Here is a 21,217-nt window from a genome sequence, read left to right as displayed (position 1 = left end):
TGAGGTACTTAGACTAATCGGAATCAGAAAGACAGAAGGTATAATGGTAGTTTCCAAGGGAGAGTAGGGAATCATTGTTCAATAGGTAAAAAGTTTTGGGGCACCTGGGTGGCTCAGTGAAGTGTCTGACTCTTGATTTTGGCTCAGGTCATCATCTCAAGGTTTGTTCAAGCCCTGTGTTGGCTTCACATGATGGAAGCCCGCATAACAATAAAAATGAACGAACCGCACACAGGACACCACATGCATGGATCATACCGTGTTCAATGAAAAAACAAAACACAAAGGAACATACGCAGAATGGTTCCATTTACATAAAGTTCAAAAGCAGACAAACTATCATATAAGGACACGCGCAAAGGTGACACAATTCTAAGAGAGAACAGGGGAGGGAGTAACAAAAGATGACCCCCAGTGGTTCCCAATCTCCACCCTACATTCAGTCACCTTGGGTCAGGTGGGGGAGCTTTAAAATCTACCCCAGCCTAGACTCCCCACGTGGAGGGTCTGATCCCACAGCGTCTGCAGTGCTGGCCTTGGGCTTCCCTTCCAAAGCTCCCAGGTGTTTCTAACATGAGGACAAAGTGGAAGGCACGGCCCTAAGGTGAGGCGGGAGGGGCGGGTGCGGGCATCTGGGCTGCTGGCTTCCTTGCCGGGGGTGGGAGTTTCGCAGATGTTAACTGTAGAATTTACTGTACATTTCTTATGCCCTTATCTGGAGCCATCAGCCCTCCGCTTTCTCCACAGCATACACGTAGGTGTTCCAGGGCCCACAGCTCACAGCCCTTACCTGGAGCCGCTTGTCTACAAAATACTCCACTCGGCGGGGCCGATCCAAGCTGCTCGTGTCCTTGTGGCCAAGCTGTCCGTATTTACCTAAAGTGAAACGAGCCCCTTGGCCATCCTTGCCGCTCGACCTTGGGGCTGCCCCCCCTCCAGGAAGGAAATTCAGTCCATGCACCAAAGTGCTGGGTCTAATCCTTCATTCCGCTGGGGTCTGCTCTGGGAGATCAGGAGACCAGGCCACAGAGGCCTCAGGGCCAGGCGAACCCCCAGGCCCCCAAGGGGGCAGCTGCCACCAGCCATTCCAGGCAAGATGCTCTTCTGGGCAGCCTGCTCCTCGCCCCAGATACTCGGAGCAGAGATTTCTGTTGGAACCTTTTTTTCTGCCCGGTGCAGACCAACAGACGGGTCATCAACGCCGCCCAACTATTCCCTTAAGACAATTTTTCAGAAAGATAAATGGGAAGTACTAACAGCGTCTCTTTTTCTCCTGTCCGGTCTCTGAGCTTTGGTGTGCTTGGGCCGCTTCTGGACAAGGGGATACACAGTTCAGTCCCTGACTCCCCAGTGGTCAGGCCGAGGCCCCTGCTTCCTCACGGCTGCATGGCTGTTGTCTCCTGCCCTCTCCTTCCCAGTCCCTTCTCCTTCCACTGGCTCAAGCATCACCCGAGCAAGCCCTTACTTACCCCAGCCCCAGGTGTAGAGCTCCCCCGTTCCTACAACCAGAAAGACAGGAAGGGGCTGTCACAAGGCATTTGTCTACACAGCCCGCCACAACCCCCAGCCAGCACCTTGTACGTGTCACGAGCTCTGCTGGGCACAGCAAAACATACTCTCTAACGACTGTGTGATGGCACTCAGGGTGACAAAGGACACAGGCTGAACCAGTCTACCTTCATTTCTGCCAGCTGAGGGGCTACATCTCACAGCTACCGAGTTCAGGAGTCTTAGAGGCTGGACTGGGCAGGCTCTGCTCTCAGACAAAGGAGGCCAACACTAGCCTCCCTCTAGGAGGGGGGACCTTCGGGGTCTGCCGGCTGGGGACCTACTGCTGACACCCCGCGGGGGCTGGGGCCGCAGTCACTGAAGTGAGGCAGCTACTCAGCACTTGTCAAAGACCCTGAAAATAGCAGTGTTTAAGGTGATCACACTCTTTCCCGGAGCGGGTGTGGGACCGGGAAGAGGGACTTCCTGCTCCATTGTGATCCAGCCCGCCCAGCCCCACTCACTGGTCACCACTGCTGTGTGCCGGGATCCACAGCTGGCCTTGACTGCATCTGTGCCCGGGGGGAGATCCAGTAAAGCGGGGAAGGGCTGGATGGCTATGAAGGGGGCCAGGCCTCCACTCTCACCCTCGGCTGTCCTCACGTCACAACCGTCTTCCTTCAGTCCACTGGCTTCAGGGAAGCAGGGAGCGTGATGAGGATAATGGCAGTTCACAGGGAGCACGGACCTACCCCTTACCCACACATTAGCTCCTCTGGCACAAAAGCACCATGGAGCACCTTCTGTCCACCGCCCGCACCCCCAGGACGTGCTGGGCTCGACAGGTCCACAGGAAGTGTGGTGTTGACGCACCAGCCTCTCCGCTCCCCCGTCCCTAGGGGCCAAGGGTCCTGCAGCGGGGCCTGGGGTCCCACGTTGTCATGTGTCCCTTCTGAACACCGTGGGGTCTCAGGCCAGCACGTGGCCAGGAGTCGGGACTGACAGAAACACGCATAGAACTGACGCTCACCTTCCCCTGCAGCGGTCTTGCCAACCTCTGCCAGGCTCCTGCTGGGCAGGGCCAGCTGCCCGGATTCGTTCCAGCCCCAGATATAAATATCGCCAGTCTCTGAAAAAGAGATAAAGGGGACCCATCAAATAGACTGTAAACCCCCCACAACCTCCAAGGACCCCTGAATCCATCCAAACTCCCTCGTGCCCTCTAGCTCCCTGGGGACAACAAATGCCTGCCCTGCCCAAGTTAGCACGGGGCAGAGCCTCCCTCAGCCCCCAGCAGTTTCCTGGTCTTTTATTTCTTTCTTTTTATCTATTTAGAGTGAGACGAGTGGGGGTGGGGCAAGGAGAGGGGGAGAGAGAATCCCAAACAGGCTCTGCATTGTCAGTGCAGAGCCCAACGCGGGGCTCCCTCTCACGGACCATAAGATCATGACCTGAGCCAAACGCTTGACTGAGCCCCCTAGGCGCCCCTGGACTAACACCATCTTGGACAAACCTGCCATGACAACAGCCCTGTGGCCTGAAGCCTTCTTGAGCACAGCTCCCTGACACATTCTTTTTTAGATCACGCACACAAGAGCCCTTAAGAACAGCCTTGGGGCGTAAGGTCTTTGGATCTGCTCTGGAAAGGAATCTGACACTTAACTATTCTCAGTCTCCTCCAGGTGGTCCCCCAGCGTGGACTCCCCAGCCTCGAGGGCTGGGGTGGGAGGTGGGGTCGCAGCCGACTTGCAGCTGCCCACCACACACGTCCAGAAGTGAACTGTTTCTCGTCAAGCTGGACTAGGCCTTTTCTTTGGTCCGCAACTTCGTTGGAGGTCATTTTGCACAAACTTCCCTTTCACGGAACGTCCCACAACACACACTTCAGAAATGTGCCCTTGGAAGTTCCCAACGTTTCCCTTTCAAACCCACTGAGCCCTTTGTTAACATCCCTTTGTTAATCCGCCCTCCCCCTCCCAGGTACCCTTGAAGGCCTTTTCTGGAAGCTCTCACCTCCCCGTCTCCCACAACACTACAGTTTGCTGGCTGGAGCAATGGCCCTCCTGTAAAAACCCACTAACGACTGTAGCTTGTTTTTATCAAGCGTTCGATCTATGCCAGTGTTTCAAGCACTTTTCAAATATAATCACCCACTCTACAGAAGGTAGAAAACAACTGCAACAGTACCGGTGTGAGTGGGTAATGGCTGTGGCAGAGGGGCTGAATTTTTTTTTAGTGTTTTATTTATTTCTGGGAGAGAGTGCTTGAGCATGCACTCCTGTACAGGAGTGGGGGGGGGGGGTGAGGGGGGGGGGACAGAGGGGGAGAGAGTGAGACAGAGAATCCCAAGCAGGTTCGACGCTGTCAGTACAGAGCCAGACGCCGGGCACCATCTCACAAACCCTGAGATCATGACGTGAGCCGATATCAAGAGTCAGATGCTTAACGGACCGAGCCACCCAGGTGCCCGAGAGGGGCTGAATTTGAAAGGCATGTAGGAGTCCCGAATGACTGAGCTGATTAACGCAGGATGAACTTGGAAGGAGGCCCGGCTAGGCTACCCACCCACACCGGAAAAGAAGAAAGGTTTGGAGCCTCGGAGCCCCCGAGTTTGTCTGGAGAGGCGCTAGGTCACTTACCACTCACACACACGGAGTGCCAGCCCCCTGCAGCCACCTCAGCCATGGGTACGCCCTGCAGCGCCTCCAGCGGCTTCGGCTCCAGCTCGGCCTCCAGAGTCCCGTGGCCCAGCTGTCCATGCCTGAGCAAGGGAGACCCCGGTCAGGTCTCCCCTTCCTTACCGCAATCACACTCGGCTTGCCCCCACACGGTCACCTCCCACGCGGAGCCACGTTTATCTGCCCCCGCCCCCGCCCCCGCCCCCGCAAGAGGCCCACGGGCCACACCTGGCCACGCCCCCCACTCACCGGCCCTGGCCCCAGGAGAACACCTGGCCCGCCTCGTCCAGCAGCAACGCGTGCTCGGCGCCCAGCTCCAGCCGGCGCGCCCGCAGCTCGGGGGCCAGAGGGCTGTAGAAGGGCGGCCGCGGACTCACGTAGGCCCGCCCGCCGGGCAACAGGGGCAGGGCCCCGGCCTGGGGCTCACCGCCCGGTGCGTCTTCCCCCTCGGCCTCCGGCCCCACGGTGTGGGCCCACAGGGGCTCTCCGCTCAGCGCCGAACCCGGCGCCCAGGCCTGCAGCTCCGTCCCGGACCCGCGTCCCGGCCCGGCGCGCAGCACCACGAGGAGCGCCTCCGAGGCCCACGCGTCCCTGCAGCCGCCCGCCGCGCAGCCCGCGGAGCCCGACAGCTCCAGCCGGCCTCCACCTGTGGGGACGGAGAGGGGGCTGGGGAGCGGGTAGGCCACTCACCCGGGGTCGTGACCAGATGGGGGGGGGCGGTGGGGGGGGACGCTCACGGGTCACGAAGGCGGTGTAGCTCCAGCTCGCGCTCACGCGGCAGACGTCCGTGCCCTCGCCCTCGCCCGGGGTCTGCAGCGGCTCGGGGCTGTGCACCTGGCGCCCGCGCCCCGAGCCCAGCGCCTGCCCGAAGCCGCAGAAACCGAAGCCGAACCAGGATCCTCGGCGCTCCTCGGCCATGCTCGGGCGGCGCCCTCTGCTGGCCGCCACCTGAATGGGGTGGGCGGCGGGACAGGGTTAGGAATCCCACCAGATTCAGGGGCTGCCGAGAATGGAGGCACTTTCCCTGTCCTCCCTTGGACTCAAGCAAGCTCGGCGTCGCCCAGAGTGGGCACCAGGTATTTAAGTGGCCTCTCCCTTAGACGTTGGCCTAGGATCTGAGCACCTCCAGCTCCAAATTCCCAGTGTCAGGCACGTTATCCCGTGTAATCTTGGGAACCAGAATTCCCATTTGACAGAGGAGACTCCCAGAGAAAGTAGCTTTACAACCACACTGTGCTCCTCCCACCAGCGCAAAGCGGAGCGCTTGGGAGACAGTGCCCTGTGCAGGTTACAACCAGCTCCAGGGTTCACGCGTTTGCCTCTGCAGGTGGCCGTGTCTGTGTCCTTGGCCAATTAAGCTGAGTCCGATTCCGTTTCTTCCGTTTTACAAAAGCAAGGGGTAGGAAAGGGCGCTGTCTGTACCTACCCCGTCTGCGTGGAACAGATGGAAAAACGGGTTTAAGTACTGGCACATATCACGATAGGCACAAGGGAAGTACTGGTTTATTAAATCCAGTACTTAGAGTGGATTTAAAAAACACCAGTGGTACTGGTTTTCCAGGGACCTATATAAAAATAATTTCAACTGGACCTCACCTAGTCATTTATTCGTTCTACAGGCATTTATTGATTCCTTGCTCGGGGCCGATGAGAAAGACAGCTGTCTGTCCCCGAGGAGCTCACACATAGAGGGGAGACAAATCCACAGTTCAATGGTTACAAAAGCAACGCCGCTTCTTCCGTACAGCATGCTCGGCCTGATCAGAATTTCACATTTTCAAGCGTTGTAAGTCAGCTACTGGGTCCCTTCTGCGACCAAACCTCCTTGACCCGGACCTGGGTTCCTAATCCCTTCCGTGTAGTCCCAACCCAAGGGAGTCTCTGACCTCGTTCCTGACCCTGTGCCCTCCATCCTCTCGGGCAGCTCCTTCCGACCAGCACTCTAGAGGGAGGAAAAGCGGGGGAGCAGGGCAGCCGTCCAGGAACGGCGTGCCAGGCCCTGGAAGGACCCGGCTGACAGCCGCCGCGGAGGAAAGGTTTGAAGAGCCGCGCCCCGAGCGAGGCGCCCATTGGCTGCCGCAGCCTCCCCCGGCCAATCGCCGGCGACGAAGGTGACGTCCGTTCGGGGCGGCGCTCACCTCGCCAGCCGCGGTCAGAGCTGCGGTCTGTCCAGCTCGAGTTCCGTCAAGCCGGCCCCGGGGCTTGCGCTGGGCCGCTGCGCCCTCGGTGTGAACGAGGTAACCTCCGGTGGGCGCGGGCCCGAGACAGAGGTCGGGTCGGACGGCCCCGCCCTACGCAGCCACGCGCGGGGCCGCGGAACTCGGGTCAGAATCCAAGTCGAAGGGCTGGCGAGGAGCCACTGCGGAGACACGTGCTCCCTGTCATTCCCCTCACTCCGGGACCGCGGCAGCTCACCCACACGCGGCGGACCGATGCCCGACAGGAAGCAGCCGTACTAGGCGGGAGCCTCGGCGAGCTTAACCTTCCATTGGCTCGGGACCTGTCACTCATCTGTGTGAACCAATGAGCCTCAGTCTGGGCTCCCAGAACGGAAGCAGGCTTCTCGCGGACTGCCCGCCCCGGCAGGTCAGGGAGCTCTTGCCCTCACCTGTTTCAGCTCAGGGTTTTTTCCAGGAGGGAAGAGCATGCCCCGAGGACACACCCGCCCCAAATCCAGAGCAAGGCCCGAGTGGAGGCCACTGGGAAGTCTCAATACAAAGACAAAAATATTGAAGGGGCAGCATCTAGGAGTCCAAACCCATTTATTCCCAAGCGACGGAACAGATTTTTATCAGCTTCCTAGGTTTACCCCTTGACCCTCGAGCAGAATTAAAAAGCAACTCGGCAGGCTCCAGGGTGGAGAAGCCATTGGATTCCCTCCGTCCAGGGGGCTGTGCTGTGTAGCTCCGCTGTAGACTCAACCAGGCCTGGCTCACAGCCAGCCCTCCCTGCCTCGGGACAGGGCACACATTTCACGTCCTGTACTTAGAGGGTCGAGGCAGTCCCGCTAGCAGGCTCGGGAGTTGCTCCCAGCTGGTGAGGCTGCTTGATGCGCCCTTTCCCAATGCCGGGAACCCACAGGCTGGGTTAGGATGCACCTTCCCCATTCCCAGCTCTCTACAGTAGTACAGGAAAAGGGCTCTGCTGCGTGAGGCTGGAGGCAGTGCTGGCAGAGCAGGGCTGTGACTGAAGGTGGTCCCTGACTTAGCAGAGGACGTCAAAGGGCAGCTACAGACAAGCCAGTGTGCAGCATCTCAGCCCCCACCAGCCCAAGCTGCGTATGTCCCCACTCCTCTGCTGCAACAGGTGACGTGTGCATGAGGCAGCCCCTCATTCTCCATCCTGGTTGGGTTTGATAAGCCCGTATTCCACCGCTTTTGCCAGGCAAGCTGCGGCAGCCCTTGTGACAGGGCTTTCCTTGCCCTTAGCCAGCACCGACAGGATCTCCAGCACTTCGCTCTCCATCAGGCTGCTGGCTATGTCTTTCGAGGCCTCCACCATGTTCAGTGCCACCACGGCACCCCGGTGCTGCAGCTCCTGGTTGGAGCTTAGAAGCAAGGCCTGCAGGATCTCCAGCCAGTGCGTGGTCTGCGGGAAACAGGGCAGTGCCACCACCGAGCGACAGGCTCAACCCTGGCAGAAGCACATCTGCGTGCCCTGGGATCCCCCCCACACCCCACCAACCGCCAGCATGCAAGGAGTTCCTGGCCCACCTTCCCTCCCACACCGAGGCACTGACCACTTGGGGGATGCGGCTGCAGAGGGAGGGCCGCATGGAGGTGAGCATGGCCAGGCCCCCAGCAGCTGCCCGCCGCAGCAGCTCGTCGTCCTCCCCGCTATACAGCACCAGCAGCTTCAGCCGGTCGTTGCCCTTGGCTTCAAACAGGTCCTGCACCTGCAGCCAGAAGAGGGGAGGGGACGGAGTCGGCTGGGGCAAAGCCTGGCGGGACACAGGTACTTCTGCAGACCAGCCCTCACCTCCTTGCTCATAGCCAAATTACACATGCACTCCGTGGCTGCCCGGCGGATCATCTCGTGCTCCTCGAACATATAGCCCTCAATCATGGGCACGGCCTTCTCCTTCAGGATCTTCTGCCTGTAGGGCCGAGGGTGGAAAGGTGAGCCTCCGCATCCACCTCCCCCACCCCAGCGTCCCCATACAATCGAGCCCCAGGCCAAGGATTTCCCAGGGGGTATTCAAAGACCCTCCTGCACCAGGTATGAATGGCACTGCTTTCCAGCTTCTTAAGCAGGCCTGGGGGACAGCATGGGACCGTGGAAAATGCTCTACAGTAGGAGTTAGGAGACCAGGGGGCTGGTGATGGTGATGCTAACAGCTAACATTTAAGCACCTACCCTGGCCCCGAACTTGGACTATCTTTCTTAGTTCTCACCACGGCCCTATGGTGTAGGTGCAGGTATGATTATAACTGTTTTGCACAAGAAGAGACCAAGGCTGAGTCGTGGATAATAGGGCCAATATCACAATTAGTAGCAACAGCTGACACATGTTGACTGGGCACGTTGCTGGGAGCCACGTTCTGTGTACTAAGTGCTTTTGCCTGCGTTTTCTCATTTACCTCTCCTTGCTACTACCCCTGTAGTACCTATGGGTACTATAACCATCCCATTTCCCAGAAGGAAAACGGAGGCACAGAGCAGCACTCGTTTGAGGTTGAGGTTGCACACCGGTAACCAGTGAAGTCAGGATTTAATAAACCTGGGCGGTCTGACTCTAGAGCTCGCACTGTCGCTGCCCAATGCCTTGCCCACTCGTGGAACGCTGGCCTAGTCAAAACTGGCCTGTCTCCCCAGCTACATAATACACAGAGGTCACCGCGAGGCTCAAATAAAGCAATGACCCAAGAGTGCTCTTCACGCTGTCAAGTGCAGTCCTGGGGTAAATGCCCTCCCTGCCCAGGCCCCCTGTCCCGAAGGACCTTACCGGAGCCTCTCACTGATCCCCGCCAGGTTGGTCAGAGCCATGAGTGCCTCGAAGTTCTGCAAGCCTGAGCAGTTGAGGTGCAACAGGGAGACGAGGGGCCGGACCACCTCGTAGATCTGTGATACATCCACCTGTCAGGGCCACTCGCCCCGCCCCCACCGCCCTCAGGGGCAGAGCCCGCCCTCAGAGAGAAGGCCACCCTCCCCACACCAGGGCTCAGCAAAGCTGCCACGTCCTGTCAGTCCCAAGGAGGAGCCACAGCCCAGGTCAGAGGCCACCAGGGCCCAGTGAGAGGTGGAGGAGAGGCCAGGGCTGGGGCAGCAGGACACATACCCGCTCTCCAGGAAAAGTCATCTCTGGGTTGGAGGTGATGGTGAGCTTGGCAAGAGCCTGGGCAGCCTTTGTCTGCCCCACATCAGTGCCTTCCAGGGCCAGTGGGAGCAGAGCCTGTGGGGACAAGCCCATGAGTGTCCGAGATGTGTCCTAGCAGGTCAGGCCCAAACCACCAGGCCCTGAGCCCTGACCAGGTGCTCGCCTCTCTCCTCCCCCGGGCTTGACCACATTGCTCAGATCTCTTCATGTCTCCCAGGCATCCCCTTAAGCTGCCCAAACACTTCGGGAAACACCTATTAAGGGCCAGCCATGGCTTGTGCTGGGCCCCAGACCATGCAGGTCAGTGACACGAGGGAGAGGAGGAGAACTTGGGACCTGAATCGGCACAAACCTGCCCTCGTCGGCATCACTCACTCGGCAGGAGGATGTTCCTGCCGGTCATTCGTAATGCCTCCCGGCCTCGTCTCCAGTGTGGCGGCCGCTGACTCACGTTTTACAGACCACCAGGAAGGAGCGTGCAAGCTTACCTTGCCCCCTCCCTGAGCAACCACAGTGCCGCGGTCTTCTACATCGTCCACCAAAGCCAGGAAGACCCTGCGGGGAGAGGGTGAAGGTGGGCGGGGGCCGGGGCTCTGGCTCACACCGCACCGTCTGGGCTCAGCGAAGGCAGGAAGCTACACGGTGGCCCCTCACTCCCAGAGGCCCGCAGCCCCGGGGACCTGCTCCTCTGCAGTTACACGGACCGTCTCGAGGCTTCTGGCTGCGCCGAGGCGGCCTCACCTGGAGAGCAGCTCTCGGCAGGAATTGGTCAGCACGGGGCTCTCGGTCTTCACCATGCACGTCATGGCCGACACCACGCCCGCCGCCAGCAGCTTCTTCACCCGAGCCCGCACGAAACCTGCTTTGTCCTGGGTGGGGAGGCAGCTTATTAGCAGAAGAGCCTTGGCTGGCTGGACAGGAAAAGGGGGACCCTCCGTACAGCACAAACTGATGAACAGGAGTACAAAGGGAAAGAAACTTGCTCACACGGAAGTTTAAGCTGCTGTGGATGCCCCAGGTCAACTGGTCCCAAAGGCACAGAGGCCCCCAAAGCCTCTCAGGCTCGCTCACCTTGGGGTGCTGCTCCGGAACATGCTGCTTGGCGTACTTGGCCAGCTCCACCATCTTGGGGTCCGGCTCCTCATAGTCGTAGCTGTTGGTGCAGTTCACCAGTGCCGAGGCCACCGCAAAGAGCACCGACCTCTCCTCGGACTGCCGGCAGCAGAGGGGCGGTCAGCCGGCCATCCCGGGGCAAAGGAGCATGGGACAAATGCTGCCCAGGCCACCGACTCTACCCCCAGCGGGACCGCTCGGGCACCGGGATGAACGTGGGAACCTCCCAGGCCCAAGCTGGCCCCAGACTTTGGGAGCTCACACACCCGACCCCCCGAACTCCTCCAAAGAGACCATCCATCCTGTCTGACGCTGCAGGTGCAGCCCAGCAGGTCTACGCCACGGAGCACCCACGCGGGCTGCCAGCCCTCCCCACCCATCCGAGGCCACAAGAGCCTTTGGCCGAGGCCTGCCAAAAGAGCTCGGTAAGTTCTAATCCTAGACGCTGTTCCCAGAGGACTACAGGAAGCCACGAGCTACCCTGCTGAGCTGGAACAGAGCCTTCAGGGCGGCCTCATCTTCCACGAACTCTTCCTTCACATCGGCGTCGAAGGTGAGGTAGGCCAGGCCCTCCACTGCCCAGCGCCGGGTGCCTGCGTCGATGTGGTCATTGCACAGCCACCTAGGGACATGTGGGGCGGCGGATGACCATCAGAAGGGCTGGGGGAAGGGGCCGCCAAGACCGAGCGGGCAAAGCCACAGGCTTGTGCACCCCCCCACGCACGAAGCAGTTCACGTGGCAGGATCCGGGAGGGTCTGCCTGGAGGAGAGCAGAGTCATGAGGAGGTGCCACCCTCCACCCAGACCTTTCTCTCGAAGGTGGGGAGCCACGGCAACACCAAATAACTCACTTTCGACACTGCTTGGCGAGTTTGAGAGTAGAGCCTTCGGCAAACTGCTTCATGCTGAAGTCCGTCCCTCCAGCCGAGCCGAGCTTGCACAGCCCCTGGAGGAGGCGGCGAGAACCAGCTGTCGGTCTCGGGGGATGGAGGCAGAGCTGGGCTCCTCTGAGCCCGGCTCTCTCCCTGACATTCTGCCCGGCCCTCTGGAGGCCACGCACATCCACCCCAGGCTACCACCTGCAGCACCGGCAGCAAATCAGCTACGGGGGTGGCCACGTGACACGCATCTGGAGAGACTGGCGTATCGTCCCCTGCGCAGGCCTGGATCCCGGCCCCTCCAGATCTACCCCTGGACTTGCTCTGTTCATTTCCGTGTCAGACAAAGAGCTCTTTGCAGGTGGAGTTATGACACGTGTGGCGAGAAGACGGGTGCCTCGGCCAAGGCAACATCCTCCCGGGATGGAGAAGTCCGAGACTAATCTCATTTTCTCTCTCTGGGTTTTCAGGCCTCCCCAAGGAGGAGGACTGGCTTTCCCAAGCTGCATGGAGGCCATCCAGTGCTCAAGCCACCAGCACCTGGGGCCGCCTGCAGGCCCCGCCTTTCCGCATGGCCCCTCTGACTAGCCTGGCCCGGCGGTCCTCTTCCTCCTCCACCATCTCCTCTTGGAGCTTCTCCTACCACCTCCAGGGGGCGGCATGAGTCCTCTCAGGACGAGGCTCATCTCCCCGACTGGACCATGAGCCCATGAGCCGCGTGGTAGAAGGAGCCAGGGCTCATGCCTCCGGCCTCGACGAGGCCGCGCACATCCCACATTTTCACCAGCACGTGCCGGAGCCGCACCCTGAGATACGGGCCACCCAATACCCCCGCCTGCCCACCCACCCGTGTGCCCAGCCCAGGCCGGCACGTCTCACCACCAGCGCCCGGATCCGGATGCTGTCCTTCTCGCTGCGCTTATACAGGTCCTTCAGCAGCGAGACGCCGTTGGCAGTGATGAACGAGGCCCGCTTGGCCTTGCCGGCCGCGTGGATGAGGGCCTCCACGGCTACCAGCTGCTCTTCCTCCTGCTCAGAGGCACACAGAGCGATCACGCTCTCCATGACGCCACTCAGCTCCAGGGCCCGGTTGCCGGCTTCGCATGGGCCCTGCAGGAGGCAGGACACCGTCTGGATGGCCCGCAGCTTCCCGGCCAGCCCTTGGCCCTCAAACCAGCTCCTGAGGGGCACAGGGTGACAGCTGTCACACCAAAGCTGACATAACGGGACCCTCCTTCCCCCCCCCCCCCCTTCCCGTCCACCAGCCAGGCATCTGCACTACTTAGGCGGGAACAGCAAGAAAAGCCACCAATGGGAAGACTAGGACGTTCCCCAGGAGGCCAGCTGCCCATTTTCTCTCTCTGGGCTTTCAGGCCTCCCCTGATTATATGCCTGACATAGGTTACTCTCGCTCACACCACCGTCCATTGCCTTTCCTGTACTCATCAAGACCTGAAATTGTTCTGCTTAGTTTACGATGTGTCTTCAGCCGCACCTGTCGCCTCCTTAAGGGTAGGAGGACTATCACGCTGCACCACCGTGTGGGAACGGATACACAGCAAGTGCTCAGGAAGCACAGGGAGTGCTCGAGGACATCGCTGCATCGTAGAACGGATCATAGAACGTCCCCGGGGAGGCCACTTTGGGAAAAGAAGTGTCCCTGTCCCCGGCTAGGCCTCCCCCAGGCTGCTCTCCCTGCTGAAAACCTTTCCCTGCCACCCTTCCCTGAGGGGTCAGGACTCCTGTCGGAGCCCCCGGCAATGAGACAAGGGGCCAGTTCCCTTACTTGATGTAGTTTTCGCAGAGTCGGTGGAAATTCTCCCTCTCAGCATCACACTTCAGGTCATCGAAAAGCTTGCTGAGGAGGACGGAGGCGCTCATGCGGCTGTTCGCCGTCACCATGAGTTCCCCAGGAGGGTCCTGCACAGAGCCCCCCACCTCCAGAATCTTTTTCAGGCCTGAAAAGACACACTATTTAGGCAGCAGAATGCTAGTTCCAACCCCTAGCGGCAAAGGGAGGATGCTCCCTGGGAGAGGCACGGAGAAGAGGGACCTCTCAGGGACAAGGGCATAGGGCGTGGACAGCCACACGCAAAGCAGGCTCAGAGAGCATGGCCAGCTAACCACCACTGCCTATGGAGGCGGCTCTGGGGTCGGGGAAGGAACTCAGAAGTGAGGACCGCATGGGGGCACCTGGGTGGCTCAGTCAGTTACACATCTGACTTCAGCTCAGGTCATGATCTCTCAGGTTCGTGAGTTCGAGTCCCACGTCAGGCTCTGTGCTGACAGCTCAGAACCTGGAGCCTGCTTTGGATTCTGTGTCTCCCTTTCTCTCTGTCCTCCCCCACTCATGCTCTGTCTCTCCTTTCCCTCTCTCAAAAAGAAACATTAAAAAATAAATAAATAAAACTAAAGAAGTGAGGACTGCATGGTGGCCCTACCCATGGGGCCAAATGTTCTGGGGACTCTGAGGCTCCTGGTCTGTAAAACTGAAGGGGAAAATAACACCCATGGCTCACACCATGACTGGGACACTGAAGGATGAGCCCCCGAGAAATGTATTCATGCAGGGACTTTGCCAAACCTTCCTCACTTACGTTTTAAGGGAAAAGAGAAGTACGAATTAGTTAATGAATATATGCGTGTATGTATGTACGTATGTAATACTCTTTTAAAGTACTCTCTCTGCCCAATGCAAGGCTCGAACTCATGACCCCAAGATCAAGAGTTGGTGTGTTCCACCGACTGAGACAGCCAGGCGCCCTGAGAAGTATGAGAAGTATGAATTTATATAGTAACCTTCTAAGCATTTTTTCTCTGAGTACAGAAGTATGAATTTATATAGTAAAAGTATGAATGAGAAGTATGAATTTATATAGTAAACTTCTAAGCATTTTTTCTGAGAAGTATGAATTTATATAGTAAACTTCTAAGCATTTTTTCTGAGAAGTATGAATTTATATAGTAAACTTCTAAGCATTTTTTCTCTGAGTATAGAAGTAATTTACACTCACTGAAAAAACTTCAAACACAGAAAGCTGGTCCAGCCTCCCCCTTAACCTGCGTGCAACGCCTGCTCGATGTACAAGCATGTGCACATGCTCACGGCTGAAGGGTCTAACTCTGAGTTCTCTAAGGATACGATGCAGCCACAGGGTACACTTCAGTGCAGACATATGGCAGGGAACAGTCCCCACTGGGGATAACTCGGCCCAGTCACCCAAGCAAGATGTAACACATACGCTCAGTAACCTTGTCCTTCTTTAAAACTGATCACCAACCTTGGTCAATGACCCAGAGGGTGAGGCTGTTGTTGGGGTCCTTAAGAGACTTCCGGGGCACTGTTTTAATCAGGAGGGTCAGAGCGTTGTCCCGACCTTGACCAGAGACCCCCACCTCAGTCAGTAGTTCCAAGAGGTTACTGATAAGGATCTTCAGCTCCCGGGCAGGATCTGGCAATGAAAAGACATTAGTGGGCTCCACAGTGGCCCAGCCCTGTCTGGCCCCTGAACTTCCCCTGTAGGCCAGGGAGACACAGAAAAGGGAGACCTGCATCCTGGGCTCTGGCCTGGGCTCCAGCCTTCCCTGCAGGTACCCTGGCTTAGAACCTAGAGTCAAATACTGTCCCCAAGCCACATTCCTCAACAACCTGCAGCTGCAAAGAGCTGGCTTGTTTGGCTGAGCCCCTTCCCCCCCACGATCGCAACACCCAAAGGACGGCGGACCTGATTGTACTCACCCACAATGATGGCGCCTTCTTTGCCTCTGAAGCCTTTCTTGACGCCTTCCTTGAGGGCATCAAATATAACCTGCAGCAGGTGGCAGGCAGCCAGGGACACGGCCTGGTTTTCCACGCCCAGGATGGAGACTACCCGCCGAGTTCCCAGCACGCTCAGGGTTGCCACTGTCTGTGTGGGACAGAGAGGGACAGAGCCTCCAGTTGGTGAAGGGCAGCTACAGAGACCCCTAAGCGTGAGTTGTGAGTGTGGCCAGAGGGGGAGAAAACATCTGGGTGGAAGGACCAGCTCCAAGTGGAATCAAAGTGGGCCTGAGGGTGTGACCAGGGGTAATGCCAGGATTATTCTGCTGGAAAGGCTTCCTAAAGAAAGCATTCCAGAGGCATCCACCACTACCTCTCCTCTCCTCGGCTCCAGTGAGAGGAGACAAGGAACACTGTGGCCCCAAGAACAGCTGCTTTGGTTCGTGTTTCCCTAGCAAGGAGTCACATAAGTCTGGACAAGCTCCGGGACTCAGCTCCAGGGACACCTAGTTCCTTTTCAATGCCAAGTGTGAGGCTCTGTCTACAGTCTGGGCATGTGGACATGCATGGAACAGACTGCAAGGTCTCTCTACCCCATTTCTAAGCTGGATATTCACACTGGCACAGGCAGGAAGGCAGAAGGAGGTAGATGCAATTCGCATGGTTTCACCACTCTTAGTCTTGGGAGACCCAGAAATACAACCTGAGCTTGGCCCAAACATCTTTCACAGAATGTCCCACAGCTCCATCCCTGATCTAGGAATCACGGGTGCCTCTGGAAGGAACCAAGGCTCGAGTCCCTGTCCCCTGGGTCCAGCCTGCTCAGGCAAGAGCGAGGGCGCAGACTTCATCAGGGTAGGACTGTTCTTGTGGAACTGTCTGTACTGGATGTGCCCCGTCTATGCTGAGAATCCGTTCAGGGTCAGGCCCCGCATATGTGGTCACTGTCTCGATGGTCCAGATGCTGTGGGTAACATCACCGACCACATCATTCGCTGGAGGATGCCCCGCAGGGGAAATGCCAGTTTGATGGTTAGGGAAGGACAGGGACCCTTCTCCTGGTACCAAGCTTCTCTCACTGTGTGGACGGTGCGTGAGTCTGGGGCCAGGCATCTCTGAGCCCGCCGCACACTTTATGCCCACCAAAAGCAAGGGCTTGGGGTACCGGTGGGCTGCTTTTGCTCTTTTCAGGCCCCAGCTCATCCCAAATCACATTGGGCTTTTTCGAGCTATTTTAATTTTTCCTCTCTTGTTACAGGTCTCCTTGAACTCTGCCTTCAGTTCTTCTGGGAATACGATGAGGGGTGGGTGGGTGGGTGGAGGGAGGGACAGACAGATTGACTGAGGTAGCAACCCCGCCCCTCCGCCCCACCTACCCGAGACTGGTGCTCGGAGCAAATGCCGACCAGCGTGCGCAGAGCCGCCAGCATGAGGTCCGCCTCACCCGTGTCCAGCAGCCGTTGTAAGAGCTGAACCCCATTGCTCCGGAAGATCTTCTCAGCCCCGGCATCCTCCCGGGCCAGCACCACCAGGTTCTGGGAAGCCTGTGTCAAAGGAAGTGCGCCACAAAGCGGACACTACATGCAGCACAGGCCAGGGCAAGCAGAGACCCTGAGCTCTGGACCTCACTGCTTCCACTCAGCACCTGAGTGACCTTGGCCATAAACTGAACCTCTCTGAACTGCAGTTTCCTCCTCTGTAAGTAGAAGGAAGAGCTTGCTCTCGGGATTGACGGTTAGAGTAAACGGAATCCCGAGTCCCTGGCAGAGCCCGCCTCAGTCACCTCCACGGCCCTAGCCCCTGGCAACAAGGCGCTCAGTGAACACAGGTTCCCTCTCCGTGGCTCACACTCAGGCCCCAGGCCCTGTAAGCTCTCGCTCAGGCTCTGGGAGCTCGGCTGCCTGATCTGAGGAGGCCAGCAGCAGCTTCTGGGCCAACATCAGCACACAGGGAGGGGCAGCTCCAGTGGGAGTTCAGCCCCCACTCACTCAGTCCAGACATGGATATACCTTCTGCTTTTTCTCGGTGCCTTTCTCTTGGGGGTCCAAGAGTATCTGAAACATCTGTTCCACTTTGGCGTCCGTCGAGGACATGTAGCGCACCTACGACAAACCAACAAGGCATGGAAGAAATCACTCTTTTAGCCAGAGACATCACATTCCCTATTTGTTCTCTTCGGCTCCTCCCACGGCCTGGCTCCGGTCTCCGGGAGGCACAGCTAGGACATTCGGGTTTAGGGCGGGCACCAAGCTACCTTGGGCAGGAAGAGACTCGCCTGGCAGCTTCACCCAAACTTCCCGCGGCTGTTTTCCTCTCTGAGCGGCTTCCCGCTTGGGCAGGACAGGTGGCGCCAATGCTGAAGGCAGTGCCATTCAGAAGGGCGGGCATCCTGTTGGCCATGAGGCAACCCATTCCCACTGCTACCCTCTATGCTGTGGCAGCATGGGTACTCTGCCCACGACACAGAACTCGGCATTGACGCCTGCTGCAAGGGAGCCAGGAGATCAGGAGGTAGTTGCTAATGCTCCCTGTGGCTCCAGAACTCTCCTCTAACATCTTCTTTCTTTTTTTTTTTTTTTTTTTTCATGTTTATTTTTGAGAGAAAGAGGGTGCAGGTGAGGGGCAGAGAGAGAGGGAGACAGAGGATCTGAAGCGGGCTCTGCGCTGACAGCAGAGAGCCCGATGCGGGGTTCAAACTCACCAACCGTGAGATCATGACCTGGGCTGAAGCCCGACGTTTAATCGACTGAGCCACCCAGGTGCCCCTCAATCAGATTATTTAAAAAACTTGTCAGAAATCGGGGCACCTGAATGGCTCAGGCAGTTAAGCATCGGGCTTCAGCCCAGGTCATGATCTCAAGGTTCGTGAGTTCGAGCCCCGCATCGGGCTCTCTGCTGTCAGTGCAGAGCCCGCTTCAGATCCTCTGTCTCCCTCTCTCTTTCTGCTCCTTCCCTGCTCACTGTCTCAAAAATAATAAATGAAATAATAAAATAATCTGATTAAGACCATCCTAGGCCCTCCCCCCACCCAGGGTTACGGACAGGGGCACATACCTAGCCCGTGCACCACTCCCGGCTTCCCCCTTTGCATTCAGGGCAGACTGAGAAATCTGTCATGGCACATTCTGCTAGCCCCGGGCCATCTGCTTCCTAATCCTTCTCAACACAGGCCCTAGGCAGCTCCTGCTGACCACACAGAGCTGGCATGGAGACATAACGATGTGCCTTCCCAGGTCTCAAGCTTTCAGTAAGGTGACTGCCATGGTATTTCCTGCTTTCACTGTGCCAGCGTTGTAACATCACGTTATCTGATTAATTCAAGCTTGGACATTGTTCAAGATGGTCTTCAGGAATTTTTTCTCCTAAGGTAACTTTTAAACATATATACTATACAAACAATGTCTGTTCCTAGATCGTAAAGGTAACGGATGAAGCAAAATCTCCTTTGAAAAACCCCATCGGGAGGGAGGGGGGAACTGACTGGCTCAGTCGCTTAAGGGTCCGACTCTTGATTTCGACCCAGATCATGATCTCACAGCTGTGAGATCGAGCCCCACCTTGGGCTCCACACTCAGCGTGGACAGAGCCTGCTTAAGATTCTCACTCCGACTCCCTCTGCCCCTCCCCCACTCGCATGAGCGCACTCTCTCAAACAAAACATCAATCTACTCCTTTACCAAGGAGTCATGCTGTTATCATTCTGACGTCTATTTTTAAAAAGATTTTTCTTCATACTTACACACCCAAACGGACGCACAGAAAAAACATGGTATCATTTTGAGGGTGTATGTGGGGTAGTGTTTTAACATAAACGATATCATACAGTGTGTGTTACAGCCCACTTTGCTTTCTCATTTAACAAGTAGCCTCTTTCCACCTCTATACACGTGGATCTACTTATTCTTGGTGACGACGGCATAGGAGTCTATAGTAAGGGCAGCACCCAGTTTATTTAGCCATTCCCCTATTGCCGGCGGTAAGACAAAGCTCCAATTTGATTTTTCATTACTACAAACAAGTCTGAAATAAACACACACACGCCTGCTTGTGTACATGCGCAAGGCTTCTCTAGGGAAGGTAACAAGAAGTAAACATACTGGATCACAGATATGCTCATTTAAAATTTTAAGACATATGCTAAGGAGATGTACCAATTTATACCAACTCCAACAGTGGGTGAGCAAGCCCACCACTTAAGTGTCTGCCTCCCTAATTCTAGCAGAGTGTAAAAGCTTAAAAAGTTTGCCAAATGAGCACCTGGGTGGTTCAGTTGGTTAAGCGTCTGACTCCAGCTCAGGTCATGATCTCGCAGTTCATGACTTCGAGCCCTGCCTCGGGCTCTGTGCTGACAGCTCAGAGCCTAGAGCCTGCTTCAGATTCTGGGTCTCGCTCTCTCTCTGCCCCTCCTCCGCTCGCTTGCGCTCTCTCTCTCTCAAAAATATATAAACATTAGGAAGAAAAAGCTTGCCAAAGAGACAACCAAAAAAACGGCACGTCGCTGTTATTTCTGTTTGCTTTTCCCTAAATACTAGCAAGACTGAGCCTCATTCCATAAGCTCATTTGCCATCAGTATCTCCTCTCTGTTTACACCCTTTGCCCAGATCCATTGGCCAATGTCCCTCTACCACCTCTCTCTCCTCCACCCCATGTCATTGACATACCTTCTCCTGAATCTGGCCCCCGATGTTTCTCAGGGCCTCCTGGAAAACTTTGTTCTTGGGCTCCAGGCTCACACATCTCTGCAGGTCAAGGACAGCCTGGTCAAGACGGCCCAACTTCTCTAGGGCTTGGCTGCGCCGGTAAAGTGCTTTGACATCCCCTCCGTCCTTTTCAATGGCTGAGTACAAACGGGAGCTCCGTCAGCACCCATGAGGCCACCAATCTCCAGGCAAGAGCGGTAGGGGAAAGATCTCGAGGGCCAGAGGAAGGTGGGGGGACAGATGTGGGACTCAGTAATCCAGCCTCAGAAAAGGTGAGGGTAGCTGCAGAAAAGGAAATGCCCAAGGAAGTGGGAAAGAAAGAAAGCAGAGGTGTTTCAGGGGCCAAAGGAAAAGGAGAATGTGAACATGCAGTGGTCCCAGAATCCCTGCCCCCCAGGAGAAGCCCCACAGCTCCACACCACCGCCCACAGTCCCCTACCTTTGGATGCTTCGGTTTCGGCTTTGTCGTAATCTTCCTGCAAGAAGAGGTTCAGAGGCTTGAGAGGCTGGTCATCTCCCTTTCCCAGCACTAGCGGGGCAGCAGGGTAGTTCCCTAGAGCCACTCGATTCACCACCACCCGGAGGCCCAAGAGACATCAGACCAGTGTAGGTGGCCTGGGAAGGTGAATGCCCAACCGGGGCCCAAGCAGCAGCGAGACGGGGAAACCGGGCCGTGGCAGGGCAGAGGAAGGGCAGTGGGCTCCCTCACCAGCTTCAGGTGGCAGGCGGCCCGGTTTCGGTGCAGGATCGCCTGGTCCCGAGGCGTCGCACCCAGACCCAGGGCCTGAGTGTAGGCCGTCAGGGCGCCCTCGTAGTCCCCGCATTTGAACAACTCGTTGCCCTCCTTCCGCAGCTGCTCCACTGAGCTGGCCTGTGGAGGGAATGGGTGGAAACACTGGGGGTGGGCTCCGGCCAGGGCCGGGGAGCTGGGAGAGAGGAGACTGGGGGTCAGGGGCAAATCCCATGGAGGGCCAAGACTTGGGGAGAAGGAGGGTCGGGAACGGTCAGAACAGGTGGGAAGTAGCCATGGCGCGGGCGGGACGGGTACGCACCCCGGGGGCGGCCGGCCGGGGCTCGGGGGTGCCTGGACCACTCACAGTCATCGCGGAGCCAGAGTCCAAGGCGCGCGCAAGCGCAGTCTCTGGGGCGGGGTGGGATCAGGCTCCGGAATCTGACGTCGGCCGCCCCGCCCCGGTCCTGCGTCAGAGCGGGTGTCAGGGAAGGGGCGGGGCCAACGCGAGAGCGCGCCGGGCGAGGGGGCGGGGCTCGGGTCCGCGGCGCA

General features: G+C 57.6%; 2 protein-coding genes across 3 annotated transcripts; both read right to left on the bottom strand.

Moving 5' to 3' along the window:
- Positions 1 to 481: 481 nt before the first annotated feature.
- Positions 482 to 5,473, bottom strand: RCCD1 (RCC1 domain containing 1). Its single transcript, XM_032593569.1, has 7 exons — positions 4,904 to 5,473; positions 4,416 to 4,812; positions 4,128 to 4,249; positions 2,519 to 2,617; positions 2,013 to 2,180; positions 1,470 to 1,499; positions 482 to 876 (listed from the first exon to the last, which is right to left on the bottom strand). Exons 1-7 carry the CDS (start codon positions 5,082 to 5,084, stop codon positions 725 to 727), a joined length of 1,149 nt encoding a protein of 382 aa, XP_032449460.1. The 5' UTR covers positions 5,085 to 5,473; the 3' UTR covers positions 482 to 724.
- A 1,438-nt stretch (positions 5,474 to 6,911) lies between these two features.
- Positions 6,912 to 21,092, bottom strand: UNC45A (unc-45 myosin chaperone A). Of its 2 annotated transcripts, none has more exons than XM_030317342.1 (20): positions 21,033 to 21,092; positions 20,645 to 20,806; positions 20,375 to 20,411; positions 19,897 to 20,072; positions 17,244 to 17,336; positions 16,611 to 16,778; positions 15,214 to 15,382; positions 14,756 to 14,926; positions 13,261 to 13,432; positions 12,354 to 12,654; positions 11,448 to 11,542; positions 11,077 to 11,218; positions 10,555 to 10,695; positions 10,225 to 10,352; positions 9,972 to 10,038; positions 9,445 to 9,558; positions 9,112 to 9,227; positions 8,145 to 8,262; positions 7,906 to 8,061; positions 6,912 to 7,754 (listed from the first exon to the last, which is right to left on the bottom strand). In XM_030317342.1, the coding sequence occupies exons 1-20, from the start codon at positions 21,036 to 21,038 to the stop codon at positions 7,497 to 7,499; spliced, it is 2,790 nt and encodes a 929-aa protein (XP_030173202.1). In that variant the 5' UTR covers positions 21,039 to 21,092; the 3' UTR covers positions 6,912 to 7,496. The 2 variants fall into 2 exon arrangements, with proteins under 2 accessions (XP_030173202.1, XP_030173201.1); XM_030317341.1 differs by having other exon boundaries at positions 20,988 to 21,085.
- Positions 21,093 to 21,217: the final 125 nt, after the last annotated feature.

The sequence above is a fragment of the Lynx canadensis genome, chromosome B3 (assembly GCF_007474595.2).
Source record: "Lynx canadensis isolate LIC74 chromosome B3, mLynCan4.pri.v2, whole genome shotgun sequence".
In the NCBI taxonomy this organism is placed as follows: domain Eukaryota; kingdom Metazoa; phylum Chordata; class Mammalia; order Carnivora; family Felidae; genus Lynx; species Lynx canadensis.
Note: the sequence above shows the minus strand (reverse complement) of the source record. Positions and strands in the feature narration are given on the sequence as shown.

Coding starts and splice junctions, on each gene's coding strand:
- RCCD1 (XM_032593569.1), bottom strand. CDS start 5,084: ATGGCCGAGGAGCGCCGAGGATCCTGGTTCGGCTTCGGTTTCTGCGGC. Junction 4,250..4,415: donor TTCTCCTGGGGCCAGGGCCG/GTGAGTGGGGGG, acceptor TCCCTTGCTCAG/GCATGGACAGCTGGGCCACG. Junction 1,500..2,012: donor GCACACAGCAGTGGTGACCA/GTGAGTGGGGCT, acceptor TTCTGGTTGTAG/GAACGGGGGAGCTCTACACC.
- UNC45A (XM_030317341.1), bottom strand. CDS start 21,038: ATGACTGTGAGTGGTCCAGGCACCCCCGAGCCCCGGCCGGCCGCCCCC. Junction 13,433..14,755: donor CCTCTGGGTCATTGACCAAG/GTTGGTGATCAG, acceptor GTGTCTTTTCAG/GCCTGAAAAAGATTCTGGAG. Junction 11,543..12,353: donor TCCGGATCCGGGCGCTGGTG/GTGAGACGTGCC, acceptor CGCCTCCTCCAG/GGGCTGTGCAAGCTCGGCTC.